This window comes from Heterocephalus glaber, unplaced genomic scaffold, assembly GCF_053883595.1.
Source record: "Heterocephalus glaber isolate CG9 unplaced genomic scaffold, H.glaber_assembly_v1.0 deba00000122, whole genome shotgun sequence".
Classification (NCBI taxonomy): Eukaryota; Metazoa; Chordata; class Mammalia; order Rodentia; family Bathyergidae; genus Heterocephalus; species Heterocephalus glaber.
This window is the reverse complement of record NW_028258138.1, coordinates 71,626,975-71,645,294: the sequence shown is the minus strand read 5'-3', so window position 1 is coordinate 71,645,294 and position 18,320 is coordinate 71,626,975. Positions and strand designations below refer to the sequence as shown.

Below are 18,320 nucleotides of genomic sequence, written 5' to 3'. Positions count from 1 at the left end.
TGGTGCAGAAATTGGGCAGTAATCCAGATAGAATTAGAGTCTACCCTGTGGATGTGGTATGTCTTCTTATCTTACTGGCCTTGCAGAAGTGATCTAAGGACTAAACTGTAACACTAGTATCTAGAAAATTGTGTGTAAAAATTTATAAAGCAAAAAATAGCAGTACTAACACACACACATGCACACACAGACATCCCACTAGCAAACACTGTTACTAAAATGAAAGATATTCAGCCAGTAACTAAAATCTCTTAAGATATTTTCCACAACTTCATTTAATCTCTGTACAACTATGCTTTTAAGATATCTTCTGGGTTTAGACTGCATCTAAGGATAATGTTTTGTTTTCCTTCTGTCCTGAAGCTTCTCTGGAGCTCAGCAGCAGCTGTGTAACACTAAACAGGAAGTGGCTGAATTAAGGAAGCTACTAGAAGAAGAACGAGACCAAAGAGTGGCTGCTGAGAATGCCCTATCTGTGGCTGAGGAGCAGATCAGGCGGTAAAGGCAGAGGGAGATGGTTCACTTCTGACCCTTTGGGGTTGTACTCATGCACATTTCTATGGCCAGGTTTAGGATTAATAAAATCTTACTCTCAAGCCAGGGATGGTGGCACACACCTATAACCCCAAGACTCTGGGAGGTTAAGGCAGGAGGATCGAACATGGAAGTCCAGGCTGTAAAATTTAGCAACTTGGTGAGACTGTCTAAAACTGAAAAGTAAAAAAAGGGGCTAGAATTGTAGCACAGTGTGAAGGCCCTGGGTTCAGTCCACCATACCACACACCACACAGATCTTACTCTCACCAGGCCCAGCGAGTTTAGAGTCACTGTGGTCACCCAAGAGAACATGTGGCTTAGTTAGGAAGCCACACTTTCCAAAGCAGCGGTTCTTAGGCAGTGAAGATGATGATCCCTCGTATTCACAGGATTTGAAGTAAGCTGTGAAAGGTATCTTATATCATCCCTACAATGGCAGCATGAGGTAGGTATTGGGATCTTTAGAGGGTCACATAAATGACGACCCCAAATATGAGATCTGACTTCATTGAAACATTTTCTTAAAGATTAAGAATGGATGGGAGGGGCCGGGGATTTAGCTCAGTGGTTCTGGCGCCTGCCTCGCAAGCGCAAGGTCCCGAGTTCGATTCCCGGTACCAAAAAAAACAAAACAAAAAACAAAACAAAAGAATGGATGGGAGATTAAAAGACCACTTTATAAAGCTCATTTTAAAAGAATTTAAATTTGATTTGTACTTCCTAACCCTGAAGAGTCACAGGCAGTATATGGCCAGTTAGCTTTCCTTGTAGAAGAATCTAATTTTGCCAAACTCAAGCATTGGAGTAACAGCAAACTGTGCTTCTTGTGGGCAGTGTGCCCCACATGTGACTGGGAAGTGCAGGAGCATCCCCTGTTCCTGATTCCCAGCTCACCAGTCTACACAGTCACTACACAGTCACTACAGAGAGCCACTCTACCCTTTCAGTGTACAGTCACTCTACACTGAAAGGCTAGAGTGGTTCTGTGTGTCTGCTGCTGGAAGTCCCCTTATGTGTAAACAAACATTAAAAAGCAGGCACTCCTGTTACCTCTGGGGAAAACCCACCTACAGTGTCTCTTTCCTCAGGGGATGGCATTTGTGACATTAATGCCTTCTGAAAAAGTTTAGGTGGCCGTGGTGGCTGCCCCAGGAGCAGATCTCGTTTGGTATACCTTTCTTTCCCATCCAGCATGCTCACAGATTTAGTTTTCATCCCCTATCTGGGCCACATTGGTATGCAACTCCAGGAGTTTGGGGCTCCATAGGAGCACAGCACAGCTCCTGTTGTTTCTTGCCATCTCTGCCAAGCATTTTCAGGCCTGTGCGTCCATGGCCGATTCTCTTCAACTTGCTGCGGAATTGTTGGACCTGTGAAACCTGCCTCACAGGGAGGTTGATCCCCTTCGGTGTAGTGAACTTAACCTGAGCCAACTTGAGAGTGCGCAGTGCAGGGTGACTGTGGAGCCTCTGGATGAGCCACAGAACCAAGCTCAGCCCCTCCACAGTTTGCCCTTTGGCTGTGATACAGAATGGAAACTGGTGGAGCTCAGTAAGTGCTAACTACGGGGGCCAGGTACGATTAAAATACATGTGTACTCAGTGACCTTGCAGTTTAAAAGCAGCAGGTACTTTTGGCTCACTGGTACATACAGACATTGTCCCACCACAGCCCTACCTCCAGAGAGGACAGATTACCTGTGCAGTAACAGACCATGTGTGGCAGGTCAGGGCTGCCTCCGAGAAGCCTCCCACTCAGAGGAACAGACACTGCAGGCACAGCGGGAGGAGTCCAGGCTACACGCTCAGGTTCTCTGCTCAGGCTGCCAGATGAGATTAAGGCATTCCTCTCCTGGGCAAGAGTGCAACCTGTAAGGCGAGGCCAGGTTATGAGGCAGTAGACATCCTGTCGGGAGGAGAGCACCATCCTCCCCACTCAGTCAGAAGTGCATCCCTGTAGGCAGATGGTTGATCAGATGTGCTCTTAGCACAGTTCTTGTTTTTTTCAGTCTCTTGAGTAATGGCAGCTCCTTCATTAAATGAAAAAGTTCCAGTATTAAGCAAATAGCAAAAAATGAAGCAGTAGAGTCTGCCAGTTCAGTTTGATTCTAAAATCCCCACAGAAATTTTTCTTGGGTGCTATCACCTATATTCATTTATATTCACCTATATTTCATTTATTCTGTAAATAAAAAACACAATGTAATGAATTTCTGTGAAATAATGTAGTGGAAAAAAGAACATGAGGTTTAAAGACAAATTGGATATTGAATTCTGGCTCCACTGCTTGTTTTTTTGTGTCCCATGGGCAAGTCACTAGACCAGCCGCCACACCTGAGGCTGACAGGTATTTAAGCCCCTGGCCAGCACCTCAAACATGGCAGTCAATTCCTGATGCTTGGTATCACCTTTACTACTGAGGTAACAGGCTCTGCGGTGGGAAAAATGACCGGGAGGCCTCCTGACCGGCCCTCCTTCCATGGGCCATGCTCAGTCCCTTCTCTTACCACAGGTTGGAACACAGTGAATGGGACTCTGCCCGGACTCCTATCATTGGCTCCTGTGGCACTCAGGAGCAGTCGGTGTTAATAGACCAGACAGGCAGCAGCTGTCGCAGGGTAAGAAGAGAAGGGGCGGGTGCTCTCAAACAGGGCCACCTGTGGAGGGCTCTAAGCAGGCAGAGGGAGTATGGAAGCTCAGCCACGGAACAGGTCTAGGACAGAGGGAGAGTGGAAAACTGGAAGAGCCTGGTGGGATTTGCTGGGTCACTTGACCCTGAGGAGACTTTCTCCCAGGATGCCTCCTCACTGTGGCAGTGCAATTAGCTTTGCTTATATGCAGTATTACTGGGGAAGGAAAAGGGTTTATCCCTGTAGGTTAAAACTCTGACTTTCAGATTTTTCTTTCAGACCCGGAGTGGTGCTGGATGGAAGAGGGTCCTGCGGTCTCTCTGTCATTCCCGGACCCGAGTGCCACTGTTGGCAGCCATCTACTTTCTGATGGTTCATGTCCTACTCATTCTATGTTTTACAGGCCATCTATAAACTTAGTTTTCACTTTTTGGACTATGCCCCTCAGAACTTGGAATTCCTTCATCTCTAACATCAGAACTGTCAGTTCCAGTGGATTAGTCTTCCCCTTTACAGGTCATCTCTCCAACTCTCCACAGAAAGTGCCTGCAGAAACAGGTAGCTATAAGGATGATTGGAGCTGCAGGGCCTGACGTATCTGCTTTCCTCTGCTGCCCAGGGCCCAAACATGTCTGCTTAGTCTTGAGAACCATCACAGTTGGGTTGTTGAGCCCAGTATTTGTTCAGATTTTGCTGGTCTTTATGGTCCTATAAGATACTGAGACATGTCTTTCAGCCATGCCAAGAGGATGATTCCAATAAACCTAATAATCTGAAGCCCAGTATCATTTTCACTGATAATTTTCTTTACCTCGTTTGCCTGTTTTTTCTCCTACTTCATGGGGAGGGTAAACAGTTTACCTGGGGAATGAGCATATCCCTTCATAATACAGTAATTGGGTCTTGTAGCATAGAATGGGAATTGAACTCCAGGCTTTTAGCTGTTGGATCCCAGGAAAGGACAGCATCATCTCTAGCTGTCCTGACACTGTTGGGGGGAGTTTGTGGTCCTAGGCTGTAAGGACAGGACTCCATTGCCTGTGCTCTTCAGTGCATATAGAGTAAGTTATTAAGTAATCCATGCCTTTCCTTTGAAAGGGAGGAAGAACTGGCTTTGGACAGCAAGGTTCAGATTCTTATCGTTCCTATTTGGATATACCTCAAATGAGGCACAGTGCCAGGGGCTAACAGGAGCCAGTCCAAGGTGCAATTTTGACCCCAGCCAGGAGTGGGACTGGTCTGATGACCATGTTGCAACTCCTGGCCTCCTAAAGTACTAGGGTCCTGTGCTGATGGCAGCAGTTAAGTTACTCCAGTTTCTCAGCCCATGGTCATGTACCCTCTGTAGATTAGGAAATGGAAGGAGAATGTAAAGAAGATAAAAATTTAAATCCAAACCTGAGAACACCAGCCAGGAGTGAATTCCATTTGTGCCTATTTACCTCCTCTCCCTTCCACCACACTTCTACCAGGTGACTATTTTCTCATTACATGATACATTCCCTGCCTGTTCTTACCACCCAGAGAAGAGGGAAAACTGGGCCTCACTGGTCTGCTAGAAATCTTGTTCTGTGGTGACTAAACCTTAGACACAACTTTCCAAGAACTTTCCTGAACAACTGTAAAATAATAAAATTATTTTCAGAATAAGTTGTGGTGTGTGTGACTCTGTGTAGATAGGTGCTTATATACTTGTGTTTATACATTGAGGGGATGAAGATGGGGGGCAGGTTTGATATGTAGGAATGATTACAGGGTGAGAAAGCTTTACAAACTCAGGCTTCCTACTAATTGACCAACACCGGTAATGTCTACAAGCATCCCTCTGGCCTCAGCTACTGGACCCCAGGAAAATGAAATGCAGTAAGGAAATCCCATCCTAATACCGAAGCAAATGAGTTGTGTCTTAAGGAATGAAATCCATGCCATTTTGAGTGTATACTGAGAGAACTCTTGAGAACATTAGCTGTCTGGGAATGGAGACAGAGAAATTTAGTAGTAGCACCCATCAGGTTATATAGGCATTAATGTGTTTTTATGTTAAGTTGCTGCCTGGGAAAAGCTGTCCCACTTTCTCAAGATACAGTAAGTGAGTTCATGAAATCTAGTGTACACGGTTTCAAAGCCCATGCAGTTTCTGCATTCTATACCTCACTGCCTCATAAGGAACAAACTTAGGGCATTTGCAAAGGATAGATGGGGTTTCCTAGAATCATTTCTTATTAATTTTGATGCTTTCTCCAGAGAACTGTGTTCCTGTATGGTGTGTCAAAGTTGTCTGATCTGATAATTCTAATTTTGACACTGGATTAGAATTCCATATGTACTAAAAAATTCTCTTTCTGTAATTTACTCTCCCTTTAGATAGCTTTGACGCTACCATGATGAATAGGTAATGAAGTAGGAGAAAACAAATAAAACTCCCCCACGCATAGAATTTAGATTTGGAAGCAACCTTAGAAGCTGGTCCTAAGGCAGAAATGTTATCTGTATTGTTGACTGGTTTCATCCAGTCCTGCTTGGGTTCTGATCCAGTCAGTTGAGAGTTCCACAGACAGTCACAAACACCCTCCACCACCACCAATTCCTGCTAGCTAAAACAAAATATTATTTTTCAGTTAAAGACTCCCAAGTTTCTCACATGATGACATATAGGAAAAGTGACAACTTGTGTCACTGTCTTTGTCACAGCCCCAAGCTGCCAGAGGAGCCAGTCTGAAGAATTGTAGGTTGCCTTGGTGGGCAGTGAAAAAGCATAGCAAAACAGGCAAAGAAGGACAGTGGGCTTAGCACAGAAAGGGATCTGGTTCACCAGCCAGAACAAGTCACCTGAGAAAGTCTGACTTGTAGAGGGCAGGGAGGGGCCGCCAGTCTTGATGCACAGTGTACAGGATACCACAAACACCATGCATCAGATCATAAGCACCTGGTTCTTTCAGACTTCTCACTTCCAAAATGAGCCAGATCTGCCAGTGAGCTTGGACTCCACACAGCCCCCTAACAAGCCAGGAACCTTTCTCCCTCCATGTCTTGCCTTTCCCCCTCATGAGTTCTCCTTCCTATCATTCAACTGATCAACATTTTTTGGAGATCAACTATATGCAAACCTCACTTTTAACTGCTGTGGGTAATGTAGAAGTGAGTTTGTTTTAAAAATCTTTCCCCCAGGGCCAGGGATTTAGCTCAGTGGTTTCACCACCTGCTGCGCAAGCGCAAGGACCTGAGTTCGACCCCTGGTACCGAAAAAAAAATCTTCCCCCCAAACTCCACATATGCTTTTCCCACTAAGCTTTTCTTGATTACTAGAGCTCATACCAAATCTCTGAATTCCTTTAATATTCCAAATGCAAGTGCCCACCTATTTACAACAAATTCTTACCAATGTGTTTTCTGGTTTGATGTTTATTTCTCTGGGCAAGGTTACAAACTCTGAGAGAGCAATCTTTTTTATGACTGCCCCATCACTCTCATAATCTAGCAAAAGACTAGGACAGAAACATTTAACCCCTGTGGTTCAAATACCTAAGGCAGAAGGAACTGACTCAAACTTCAGGAAGTTACTGTAAGGACAGGGTGACAGGAAATGACAGAAAACCTCAACACGGAACTGAAGCAGCCATTCAGTTTCTTGCTGTGAAGTGGCAGCAGCCAGAGAGGGCACCGGGTGTGGACGTGAGGAGCTGAGAGCTTAGAACAAACGCGCACACTAGAGGTGGGTACTTGAGTGTTGGGAGATTTGGGAAGCACAGATAAGAGCAGAAGAACCTACCTGGCACTTAGTCTTTGGGGAGGAACAAGGTCACTGCTAGTAGGCTTTAAAGCTTTGATACCCAGAAGGCCTGAGTGCAGTGGTTGTGGAGAATGAACATCTGAGGATGGAGACAGGCTTCCGAAGCCATCTAGGATGCCAGTTCCAGCGAAGTGTTCCTGGCTTCTGACAATCTACTGCCTACTCTAAGGGCTGCTGCTCCTCCTCCACAATGAGTTGGAAGAGAACCACAGGAGATGGAGACAGACTGCCCTTGAGGAGGAGCATAGGATCTAGCAGGGAGGTGAACACACATAGGAAGTGTAACAAAGCAGGAAGTAGTCACTAATGTACACTAATGCTAAGGACCAAGTGCTGGTGAAGGCCAGTGCAGGCATGATCGCTAAACTGGGCTAGCTTCCATGACTGTAAGATCACAAAATCCAAGTGTTAGAAGTAGAGAGCACTTTACAGATCAGCTAGGTTGACCAACCCCTTCATTATTTTCCACTGAGGAAATCAGAAGTACAGTGATTTTCCAGATCTTTAAAGTTAGTATTTGTGAGTAACCGAGTCTGGTCCTCTGCAAAGGAGTACATCCTCTGTGTTGATTCCATTACCATGGTTCACAGAGGCCTGGTCACAGCTTGGGAGGTTTCAAGCTCTCCTGGCTCCCAGTCTGTGTGCTTTACTGATACTGCAGGTCAGCTTCATGCCTGGGATCATGCCTCACTTCATGCCTCACTAGATCTCTAGTCTCTCACTTCTAGGCAGCAACTTTGTCTTCTTGATTTTTGGTCATTAGGTAAAAGACATTAAGGTAAAAGACCTCTTTGTCAGAAGCTTTTCTCTTTATTTCAAAAATGGATGAAAGTAAGAGGTTGGTGGGAGAATGAGCAGCAGGAAAAAAGATGAGACTATGAGTCCTCATTGCTTCCCTATTATTCGTGTATATGTCAAACTTCTCCTTTCAAACTTTCTATGTGAGGCCCTATTGTTGCAGAGAAGGCCTGAAGCCAGAGTTTGAGAATCAGGGGCTGTAGGAATGCAGGATTACAGGTCTTGGTTATCTGTCCCCACCCTTCCCTCATCCATAGCTGTTTCCCCAGCAGAAAGGCAGAGCTGCTCTGGGGGTAGGCTGAAGCTGTCCACGTTTCTCCAGTGTCCCCTCTGGCACCTCTTTAGCCAATCTACTCTAACTTTCCCTTGGGCTAGATTTCAAGGTATTCAAACAGCATGGAGGAGGATGGACTTTCCAAGTAGAAATAGAAATAAACTAAGGGCATAGGTAGAGAGATAGGATGGCCCTAGGGCTGGCCAGCTATAAAGAATCTCCTTTAGGAGAGAGTAAAGAGTAGGGGAAGATCTCCAGTAGGAGGAGCTATCTGAACAGGGAGGGAGGGCAGGGAAGTTGCAGCTAGCAAGTGGTCCCTGGGCCAGCAGAGCAGATGAGCATTGTCCATTGTAACCTCCTTGCTTCAAGATCCAAGAGCCCACAGATGCAGAACAACTGTGCAGCTCTTAGGCACAACTGGCAAGACTGGAAGGAACGCTAGGCCTCCCTCAGCAGAATAACAGCGTGGGACCATTTTATATTCCAAATATTTCTTTAATGCTTATTTGGCTGATAAAAATCAAATACCTCCTGATATTTAAAATAAGGGATATATTACGTGCTATTTTTGAACCACTTATTGTCTCTAGAAATATAATTTAACTGTTTTTAAATTGACTAATAAATGACTTATTCCCAGAAAATACTGTTTTCCCATTTTTCAGTGTAGGAATTTCAGCTGGTTGCCCCAACTGACTACTCACACCTGTGCAGTGGCCTCTATCAGCGTGGCTGTGGAACAGCACTTGCAGTGAGAGTTGGAAAAATTCTCAATATAGTTTAGTGAAGTAGGTTGTAGACAGGAAGGAGATGTTTGCTTTGTCAAGAGCTGGACTGATTCTTATTTGTATGGCTCTAAATAAAGTAATATGTAGAATTTTGAGTGAAATGGCATTATAATTCTGTGGCTGTCACAGTACCTGTCACTGGTGCCACCACTGGAAGCCACTGCCTGGCTGACCTCTGGACATAAGTGAACAGTCCCAGAAGTTCTGTCACCCAGGTTATTTAATGTGATCTATGGCTGTGAAGCCCTCTGTCCAGACTCAGGTGGGCCCAAGCCACATGTCTTAAATAAAGCCCGTCCCTTCTCCTCTGAGTGCTTTTCTAAAACTTCCACGTGCTATTTTCTTCCAGCTTCTATTTTCTTCTAAGAAAAAAAAAATGTCAGGAAACATTGGATTGCTGTGTCATTGACTTCAGCATTTTTGACTTCTCTTCATTCCTTTTTGTCCCCTATTACTGCCATCTTCTGTAACCCTCAGATGTGGAAGTCTGTGGTGGGGCATGATGTATCTGTTTCCGTGGAGACACAGGGTGACGACTGGGACACAGACCCTGACTTTGTGGTAAGTGTGAGAGTAGCTTTGCTTGGACAATGAGGGTGTAGGGGGAGGGTATCTGGGTCCCTCTATGACCTCTGAAGGGGCTTAGAAAAGGACCAACTGGGACTGAGATAGCCCTTGTGGAGGGGTAGGTTGGTGGAAGGAGACAGGTGTGGACACGTTTAACAATGTGGTTGACAGACTATGACAGGCTATCCTGAAGTTGAGTAGCAGGTAAACAAACCTAGGTCTCCTTTGACCTGTGAGCCAAGATTTGGGCTGTACATATGTGATCTGGGTGGACTGAGACCTTGTAGTAAAGGGAAAGTGTGATGGATGCAGAGTGGTAATGGAGGTTTCAGAACTCACCAATTTAACTTTTATATGGGATCAGGGTGCAAAGACCCTGGCTGATGCAGGGTACATAGAGGCCATGTTTATCAGTCATGTGACCCTTTAAGTGTGGTGCATTTCTTGTTGAATGCTATCTTTTGCAGAATGACATCTCCGAGAAGGAGCAACGGTGGGGAGCCAAGACCATCGAAGGCTCTGGACACAAAGAGCACATCAAGTAGGTGTCAGAGGGTGGAGCCAGGGTGGTATTTGAAGAGCACAAAGAAAACAGAAAATCAGGGGAATATACCGGAGGAAAAAGAGAGGTGGTTCGTGTCTATGTGTTTGGGGTTTTTTTTCCCTAAAGTTTGTTTCCATGGGGCCCTATGTGTGTTATTATGGATTCCCACGTCATGTCCCTCCTCTTATCCCCTAACTGTATTATCTCTCTTTTATATCTAACAACTCTGTTTCTCCAAGGGAGTCTATTGTAGTAACTGCCTCCCTTTCTTCAGTCAGTCATGACAGAGTCAGAGAGCAAGTGGCTCAAATGCTAAGGTTGTATCTACGTACCTACCTACATATCATCTATCAGTCACCTATCTATCTATCATCCACTGGTCTCTTCACATAAATACAAATATCTGCTTAGAATGTAGACTGACTCCACATGGGCTAAGAAGGATTCAATAAAATGTCATGGTGAGGAATTCAGAATAAATGCTGTAAAGGGGACAATATCAGATCTCATATTTGCCCAAATGATTTAAAATGCAAATTTGTATTTCGCTACTTTGCAGAAGTTGGAAGACATTATGAAGAAATAGGACATTTGGAAAACCTGATGATTAAAACTACATAAGCAATGATGTTGAGGTTTTTAAGATTATAGTCCAATGTTCATTTTACCAGAAACAAACAACCTCTGGTATTAGAGAGGAGGAACTCACAGACTTATGTAGGGGTTTCTGCAGGGTGCATTGTATATGTGAAGTGAGAAATCGCCTCTTCTCTTCCATGGATTATTCAACTCATCTAACTAGGACTGTCTGCTTTGCTCCATTTTACCTCACACACACACACACACACACACACACACATACACACACACACACACATTAACAGCAGTGTCTTAACTTCTTTTTCACAAAAGAATCATCATAAGCATGATAGCAACATAGTAACATCATAAGCAACATAGTAACAAAGCTGGGCATATATTTGTACAGTTTTAAAATATTCAATACTATACATGATTGCTTAATCAGACATAATTATTTTGAATTTAATATCTGTAATAAAAATTATTCTCTTTTTTTTGTGGTACCAGGGATCAAACTCAGGACCTTGTGCTTGTGAGGCAGGTGCAATACCACTGACCTAAATCTCCAGCCCTAATAAAAATTATTCTTAAACAATCAAGGAGTTCTGAAAGCAGTTGGAGTGACAAAAAAACAAAAAAAGAAAGAATAGGCTGAGGGTGAGAGAGAAGGCCACATTCCAGGTTAAAACTCTGAAAATAACCCATTCCTGCCTCTGTTGCTGGCCTTGCACTGTGCAGTAGAGAATTCTCAGTTGTGCTTTTTTCAAAATCTGGGTTTGGATTCTTGGAGCAGCTGAATTGCTATTGCTCAGCACTCTATTTTCCAGCACTGGAGATTTGAAGGCTTCTGATCCTCAACAAGTTCTTGCCGTCCTCATGGCTTCCAGTCAAAGGAGTCAATCTTGTGAGGGTTCAAGCTCCTCGCAGGACACATGCCTCTCTCACATCCTGGAAGATGTGCTCCTAAATGCCAAGTTATGTAAGTTGGTGTCATTTCTGCTCCACAAGTATCAAAAGAAGGAGCAGGTCACCATGAAAGAAATGCTGCATGTTCTGCCCCATGATTACCGTAACAACTTCCCTCTGAACTTTTGGGAACTCTTTGAGTCCATGTATCTGGGCTTTGGCATTAAAATCAGGGAAATGAATTACTGTGGCAATACATATGAGCTAGTCCCCATTTTGGGTCTTACATACAGTGGGATACTAGATGGTGATGATGAAAGAATCATTCTCAAAATTGACATCATTATATTTGCCCTGTCTCTAATTTTCATAGAGGGCAACTGTATCAGTGAGGAGGACCTAACTGAAAATGTGAAAAGATGGGACATGTTAGCTCACTCTGAGCATATTCATTTTGAGGAAGCCTGGAAATTCATCACTGAGGATTTAGTATGGGAAGAGTATTTGATGTACTGGCAGATTCCTAATAGTGATCCTGCTCGCTACGAGTTCCTGTGGGGTCCAAGGGCTCAAGCTGAAACCAGCAAGATGAAACTCCTAGTTCATTTGGCCCATCTTAATGGAACAGAGCCCAAGTCTTACCCAGAACTATATGAAGAGGCTTTGGAAGAAGAACTAGGTATAGAGCCAGGGTTCCTGAGAAACAGGGGATATTGCCCAAAGGTGTCAGTGAATTTGTTCTCCCCTGAGAAGAAATTAGGCCCATTTTCAGTCTCTGTGGAGGGCAGGGAGTTTTCTAAGAAGTGAAGGGTCAGGGGAGGGGTACAATAGCGCACATAGCATCTTGCAGTCTTTTCTGCTTGGGTTACTTGGAAATGGACAGGGGTTTTCTTTATGGTTTTTTGAAGTATTGATCCTTTTTGGGGGAGACTGAAGTAGCTTGCGTATTTATTGAATGGTATTGATCTCCTGTGTAATTTTAGTTTTGTGATGTTGATGTTTGTGTTTTCTGATGGGAATGTGATTTTGTGTGACATTGATCACAAATGGAGTGCCTTTTCCCTTCAAATGTAACAGTCTTTCCTGTTTTATCATACAAACAGAAAAACTATTCAATTTATTTATGATAAGATGGGAGTGGAATAGGAATTTCCTTGAAAATTTTAAGTTTACATCATGTTAGAGGGACCCTAGAAAAAGTGATAAGGATGAAAATCAAATATTGGCTGCTGCTTATTTTTTCCCCCTGTTGATCTACTATTAAATTTATATTTATTGCATACCTGAAAAAAAAAGAATCTTTTAAGAAACTTCTTTGATGCTTATTCCTTAATAAGCTCATAGATTTTTTTAATAGCCTTTTTTCCTTGTGTGTGTGTGTGTGTGTGTGTGTGTGTGTGTGTGTGTGTGAAGGCCAGTCAACCTTAGAATCTTGGAAACTATTAGAATAAGGATACACATTGTACCTTTCTCTCCCAGTGTGTCTCTTGCATGGTAGATAGCAGTAAAACATTTTAAGGAAGATTTCTATATCCTGCCATAAATGTATAGAGGAGCTTGTGTTTGCATTTCAGATAGATTTAGATTCATTCACAGCCACTGCCAACTATGTGAACATAGACACAGAAACTCTTTACATCTCAGCTTATCAGTGGGAATTATAACAGTTACCCTGCAGATTCAAGATTAGAACTCAAAAAAAAAAAAATAGCATATATCACTGTCTCCTGTAGTCCTTAACACTTGGCTGTTCAATGATGTTATATATCTTTCCTGTTAATATAGATTAGTTTCATCTAATTTCCTTCTTCAAAGCCTAATATAAACATGCAAACAGATGATGGGCTTTCTTCTTCCTAAATGATGTTTACATGGACTGCCATGTTGCAGAACTCTACTGTGTATATCACTGTGACTGGTGTCCCTAAAGTTGTATAAGGTGGTGACCCTGTGTATCTCCTTGTAAACCTAACTGGATCTGTGGCCATTAGAATAATTGTTGAAGATATTTTCACAAAAGCTCACTCGCTTTCCATTACCCAGGCAGCAAATGTGTCAAAGCCTGGTCTCTGCTGGCTTCAGGCCAGGTCATCTTGGCCAAATCTCTTATCCTCTCTGATCCTTAGTTTCCTTGTATGTTTCAAAGAGATCTCTAAAGGATAGTCCAGTATTATATCTCTAATCACCCGGGTTCTTTCTAGATACTGTGAGCTAAACCAGCCTTCACTGTCGTGTGGGAATCACTAAAGCCCTTGAAGCAAAGAGGGAAGTCAGGGGAGAAGACTGTAGGGTAGTTGGTGAATTGAAACGGCTTAAAGCAGGAAAAGGAAGTGACAGATTCTCATTAATCTTGCTACCTTCCCCCACACCACAGTGTTTCTTTTTAGGTCTGTCATGAATAAATTTAGACTGTAGAGGTGGGTAGAGAATCTGGGGAGGTAGGGAAATGACAGGGAGAGGAGGAGAAGGGGAACAAATAAATACACATCCATCCCTCATCTATTGTGCATAGAAACAAAGTACCTGAGATTCCAGGGCTGCAGCCCTTCTCTTTACCTTCCTCTCTCCACCCTTGTGCATTCATTTTCTTTGATCTCCTTCCTTATAAAGATAAAACACTAAAGATCTTTATCATTTTCTGACTGTACTTATGACATTTTCTCTGGTGAAGGAGAATGGTTTGTGTTTGTTCATTTTCAAATCTGTCACAGACTGATACTTTTGTAAAATAAAGTAATATTGAATTTCTGGAAAAAATAAATGAAAGAAAAGAAATAGAAAATACATGCACAATTTTTACTTTTAGATTCAGCATATGTAAATTACTACGTCAAATTGCTATAAAAGTTTCTAAATGTGTACTCTCAATTTTTTTTTCTTATTTCATTGTGGAAAACAGTTATGAACTGCACTTTGAATAGCATTGTGTCAGGCTAGGGTTTTGGTGCTTCCTGCAACCCATCTGGCTTTTAGGTTAGATCCTCACTGAGTGATAAAAATAGGTACTTGCCTCAGTGGCCCTGTCTACTCTCTTGCACCCTGACACTTAATGCCAAGTGGAAATGAAGAATATTAAAATAAAATTTTGATGATCTAGGCACTAGTCTCAGCTCTCCTATATAAGGAATCAAAGCATTAAGGGGAATTATTTCACTATTCTGTCTCTATTTCCCTATGTGACTAGAAAGAATAGTACCAGCCCTGTTTATTTTACAGAGGTACTGTGGATTGCCATATCTCCAACAAAGGACTAATAGCCAGTAGCTACTGAGCTACATGTCATGTGAAGCTAAGTGCTTTTTCAAAACAACCATGTATCATAAGTGATGCTATCAACTTGATTTCACAGAAAAGTGAACAGATGTATTGATCTTTAACAATTTTTCCAAGGATACAAATAATATACAATTAATTTAAATTCAGTACAGTCTGACTCCCTGGGCTGAATTCTAACCATTATATCATATGTTTCTCTCTAATAAACACAATATTATCATGTCCATGATTCTCTTGAAATAGAATATAAATTCCTGTGAGTTATTGCCTTTCTCTAAGGCTGCTGTTTAGGATGACTAAGTGACTTGTAGGTTGGCCTTAATAACATTCTTATTTTAAAAATCAACCTTATCAAGTATAATAACTATAAGGAAATAGTTTGGTGAATTTTGTTCCATATATATATGGAACATTTTCCATGTGCCTCTTTGTAGTCAATGCCTCCCTTCTCCACCTCTACCCAGAGTAAACATTGATCTGCTTTTTGTCAATATAGGGTAATTTTACCTGTCTTAGAATTTCTTATACAGTGTAAATGAAATAATGAAGATTTCACTCTTTTTAGTTTGTCTTCTTTCATTCAGCATAATGTTTTTGAGATGTAGGCATGATGTTGTACATATCAGTGTTTTGTTTCTTTTTATTGTCAAAGAGTATCCCATTGTATGGAAATACCACAGTTTTAAACATTACCTTATTGCTGGACATTTGAATCTATTACAAGATACCATGGCCTTTCCACACTCCCCAGGAAGGGGTCCATATTGCATTGTTATTGATTCCCATTGTAACTTAAAGGGAAACTTTCATTGGTATCTGGAGCCCTTGATGTCCTGAGGGGCAAAAAGTAAATAAATAAATAAAGATACCATGAATATTTGGGTACAAATCTTTTTGTTGATGTATATTTTTATTTCTTTTGGAAAATATTTAGGAATAGAATCACTGAGTCGTATAGTAAGTGTGTGTTTAACTTCTTGAGAAACTGCCAAACTATTTTCTGAAAAGTATTTACCAGTTTTCATTTCTACTTAGCAATACATGGGTCTCAGGTGCTCCACATCTTTGTCAGTAGTTTTCATTTCAACTACTCTTACGGACATGTGGTGATTTTAATTTTTATATATATATATATATGTAAATATATTTGTTGTTGTTGTTGTTGTTGTTTTTGGTACCGGGGATTGAACTCGGGTCCTTGCGCTTGTGCAGCAGGCAGCGAAACCACTGAGCTAAATGCCTGGCCTTAATTTATATTTCTTTTGTGAAAAACCTTATTGAGCATTTTGTTTTGTGCCATTCATATATTTTAATATTCATATATTTTTCAATATTTTACACATTTTATAATATGTCCTTTACAAATATTTTCTCCAAAATTGAAACTTGCCTTTTCATTTCATTAATGGCATCATTGGTAGAGCACGTTTTAATTCGGATGAAGTCTAATTTATCAAAAAATGTTTATTGTTAACGTATTTCAGAAATTCTTATCTACCCCAGAGTTGTGAGGATTTTCTTCTAATTTATAGTATTAGCTTTTACATTTAAGTCTATGATCAAATGTCAAGTTAACTTTTGTAAGATCAAGATCATTTTTTTCCATACATGGATATTTAGTTGTCCAGCACCATTAAAAGTCTGTCCCTTTCCTACTGACTTAGCTGGTATCTTTTACCACATCACTGTGGGTCTATTTCTGTACTTCATTCTGTTTCATTGAGCTATATGTCTACCAGATAGTGATTATTGCAACTTTATAAGTCATGAAATCAAATAGTCCTCCAATTTTATACTACTTTTTAAAATATAAGTAAAACTCTTCAATACTCCAGTGTGTTATATTTCCACGTACATCTTAGAATAAGCTCGTCAATTCCTTTAAAATGCCTGTTGGGATTTTGATTGGGGTTACATTGAATGTATAGGTCATTTTCAGGGAGAACTAACCTCTTAACAATAATACTGACTTTTGAGGGGCTGGGGATTTAACTCAGTGGTGCCATTGCCTGCCTCACAAGCACAAGGTCCTGAGTTCAATCCCCAGTACCAAAAAAATATATATATATAAAATAATAATACTGACTTTTCTAATCCATGAACCTAGGTTGTCTCTCCATTTTTTTTGGGTTACCTTTAATTTTTTTCAGAAATGTTTTCCAGTGTTCAAGTGTTGCAATATTTTGTTCAATTTATCCTAAAATAGTTCACATGACTATAATTGATATTTATTAACTTTCAGTTTTCAAATGTCCATTACTAAAAGGTAGAACTAATACTCATGTTGATATAGTGACCTGGTATCCTGTGACTGCCAAATGTTCATAATAGTTTTAATTCCCCTTTTGTTGATTCATTTTCCAAACACATGATCACATCATCTGTAAAGACCTTGGAGTCAGAGTCACTCACCTTTGTACTTTTAATTCTGTAATAAAACCTCAAAGTTTTGTCCTTTCTTTTTAGCTTTGAGGCTCTGTATTTCGCTTGATTTCTATAGACTGCACTGCTTTATTAATCCAAGGTATTTGAAAACTTAAAACAGATACCTGAAAGCTTGGGTATGACACTCAATACATTGAATTGTAACTTTCTCTTTTCCTTGCTCTCTCTTCCACCTTACCACTATCTCCATATATTGGTGACCTTTGTGTCCTCAGAGCCTAACAGTGCCTTACACTCAAAAGTTGTCTAATTAATATTTGTCAAATAAAGGAATGATATTTTAAGACCCATTCAGAATAGATTATATCCTATATTCTGAAGAAGTTGCTAAAAAGCTAGTTTTCTTTGGCTACAACATTTTCATTCGAATGATATTATTTATTGGCACCATTCTTGGACTATACTATTTGTATCTATTAGGTGGCTAATCCTGAGTATCATTTTTCTAACGCCTTTTAAAAACTTGTTTCAACTATAGCAACCATTTAACAGTCACTGAACTATGGCTGCACATTGTCAGAAATGCCTCATAGAGTAACTCTGTGGTTTTGTTTTGCTCACAGGTCTGTTTCTTAGGCCTGTGATAAGAGTCTATAAGACAGCAAAAAAGTTTAGAGGACCTAATAATGTTTTTTATCTTAGATATTCACATATCCTAGAGATCTTTGCTACTCCTCAGTGAGGTAGTTTAGAAAATGAATATGAATTCATGCATGTTTAGAGAAAGTGTCAGAGCAAGGCAGATGTATCTACTCTAAATTCTCCTATATTAAATTATTGGATGAAATTTGGATCTAAGACCTCAGGAGTTTTGAAGCTGTCTGTGTTTGTCCATAATTCAAGAGGAGATGCAAAGAATTATGATAGGATGGCTGGATTAAGCATCAGTTCTTTTAAAAAGGTTATTTGGAAGATGCAGAACCTCATTAAAATGACCTTGAGCGGTGAACGAGTTACATGTGAAATTCCTTAAATAAAAATTTATTGAATTTTTAAAATAATCACTGAAACCATTAAATCCTTACAAGTTTTTCTCAATCAAAAGCAATGTTTGCCCCCTTTTCTTCATCACTCATCTGAACACTTTGGCTGGGTAACGTTGGACAGTCATTTGCATGTTCTTGGAACCAGCAACTTTTCTGACACAGCCAGTTCTGAAGTGTTGGTTCTGCTAAACTACAGTA

At 41.1% G+C, this 18,320-nt stretch overlaps 3 protein-coding genes across 14 annotated transcripts in view; all 3 read left to right on the top strand.

Moving 5' to 3' along the window:
* Positions 1–3,948, top strand: part of Golgb1 (golgin B1) — an 85,639-nt gene extending 81,691 nt beyond the window's left edge. For all 11 annotated transcript variants that reach the window (XM_004835626.3, XM_004835628.3, XM_004835625.3 and 8 more), the window contains 3 exons: positions 364–498; positions 3,049–3,154; positions 3,446–3,948. In XM_004835626.3, coding sequence (XP_004835683.2) covers positions 364–498; positions 3,049–3,154; positions 3,446–3,580 — 376 coding nt within the window. In that variant the 3' untranslated portion in view covers positions 3,581–3,948. The remainder of the gene's footprint in view (positions 1–363; positions 499–3,048; positions 3,155–3,445) is intronic.
* Positions 3,949–4,946: 998 nt separating this feature from the next.
* Positions 4,947–18,320, top strand: part of Hcls1 (hematopoietic cell-specific Lyn substrate 1) — a 32,834-nt gene continuing 19,460 nt past the window's right edge. For both annotated transcript variants that reach the window (XM_004835630.3, XM_004835629.3), the window contains exons 1-3: positions 4,947–6,878; positions 9,294–9,377; positions 9,851–9,924. In XM_004835630.3, the coding sequence (XP_004835687.1) occupies positions 9,294–9,377; positions 9,851–9,924 (158 nt within the window). In that variant the 5' untranslated portion in view covers positions 4,947–6,878. The remainder of the gene's footprint in view (positions 6,879–9,293; positions 9,378–9,850; positions 9,925–18,320) is intronic.
* Positions 9,931–14,848, top strand: LOC147830480 (melanoma-associated antigen 10-like). Its single transcript, XM_087209240.1, has one exon. The coding sequence runs from the start codon at positions 11,386–11,388 to the stop codon at positions 12,220–12,222; it is 837 nt and encodes a 278-aa protein (XP_087065366.1). The 5' UTR covers positions 9,931–11,385; the 3' UTR covers positions 12,223–14,848.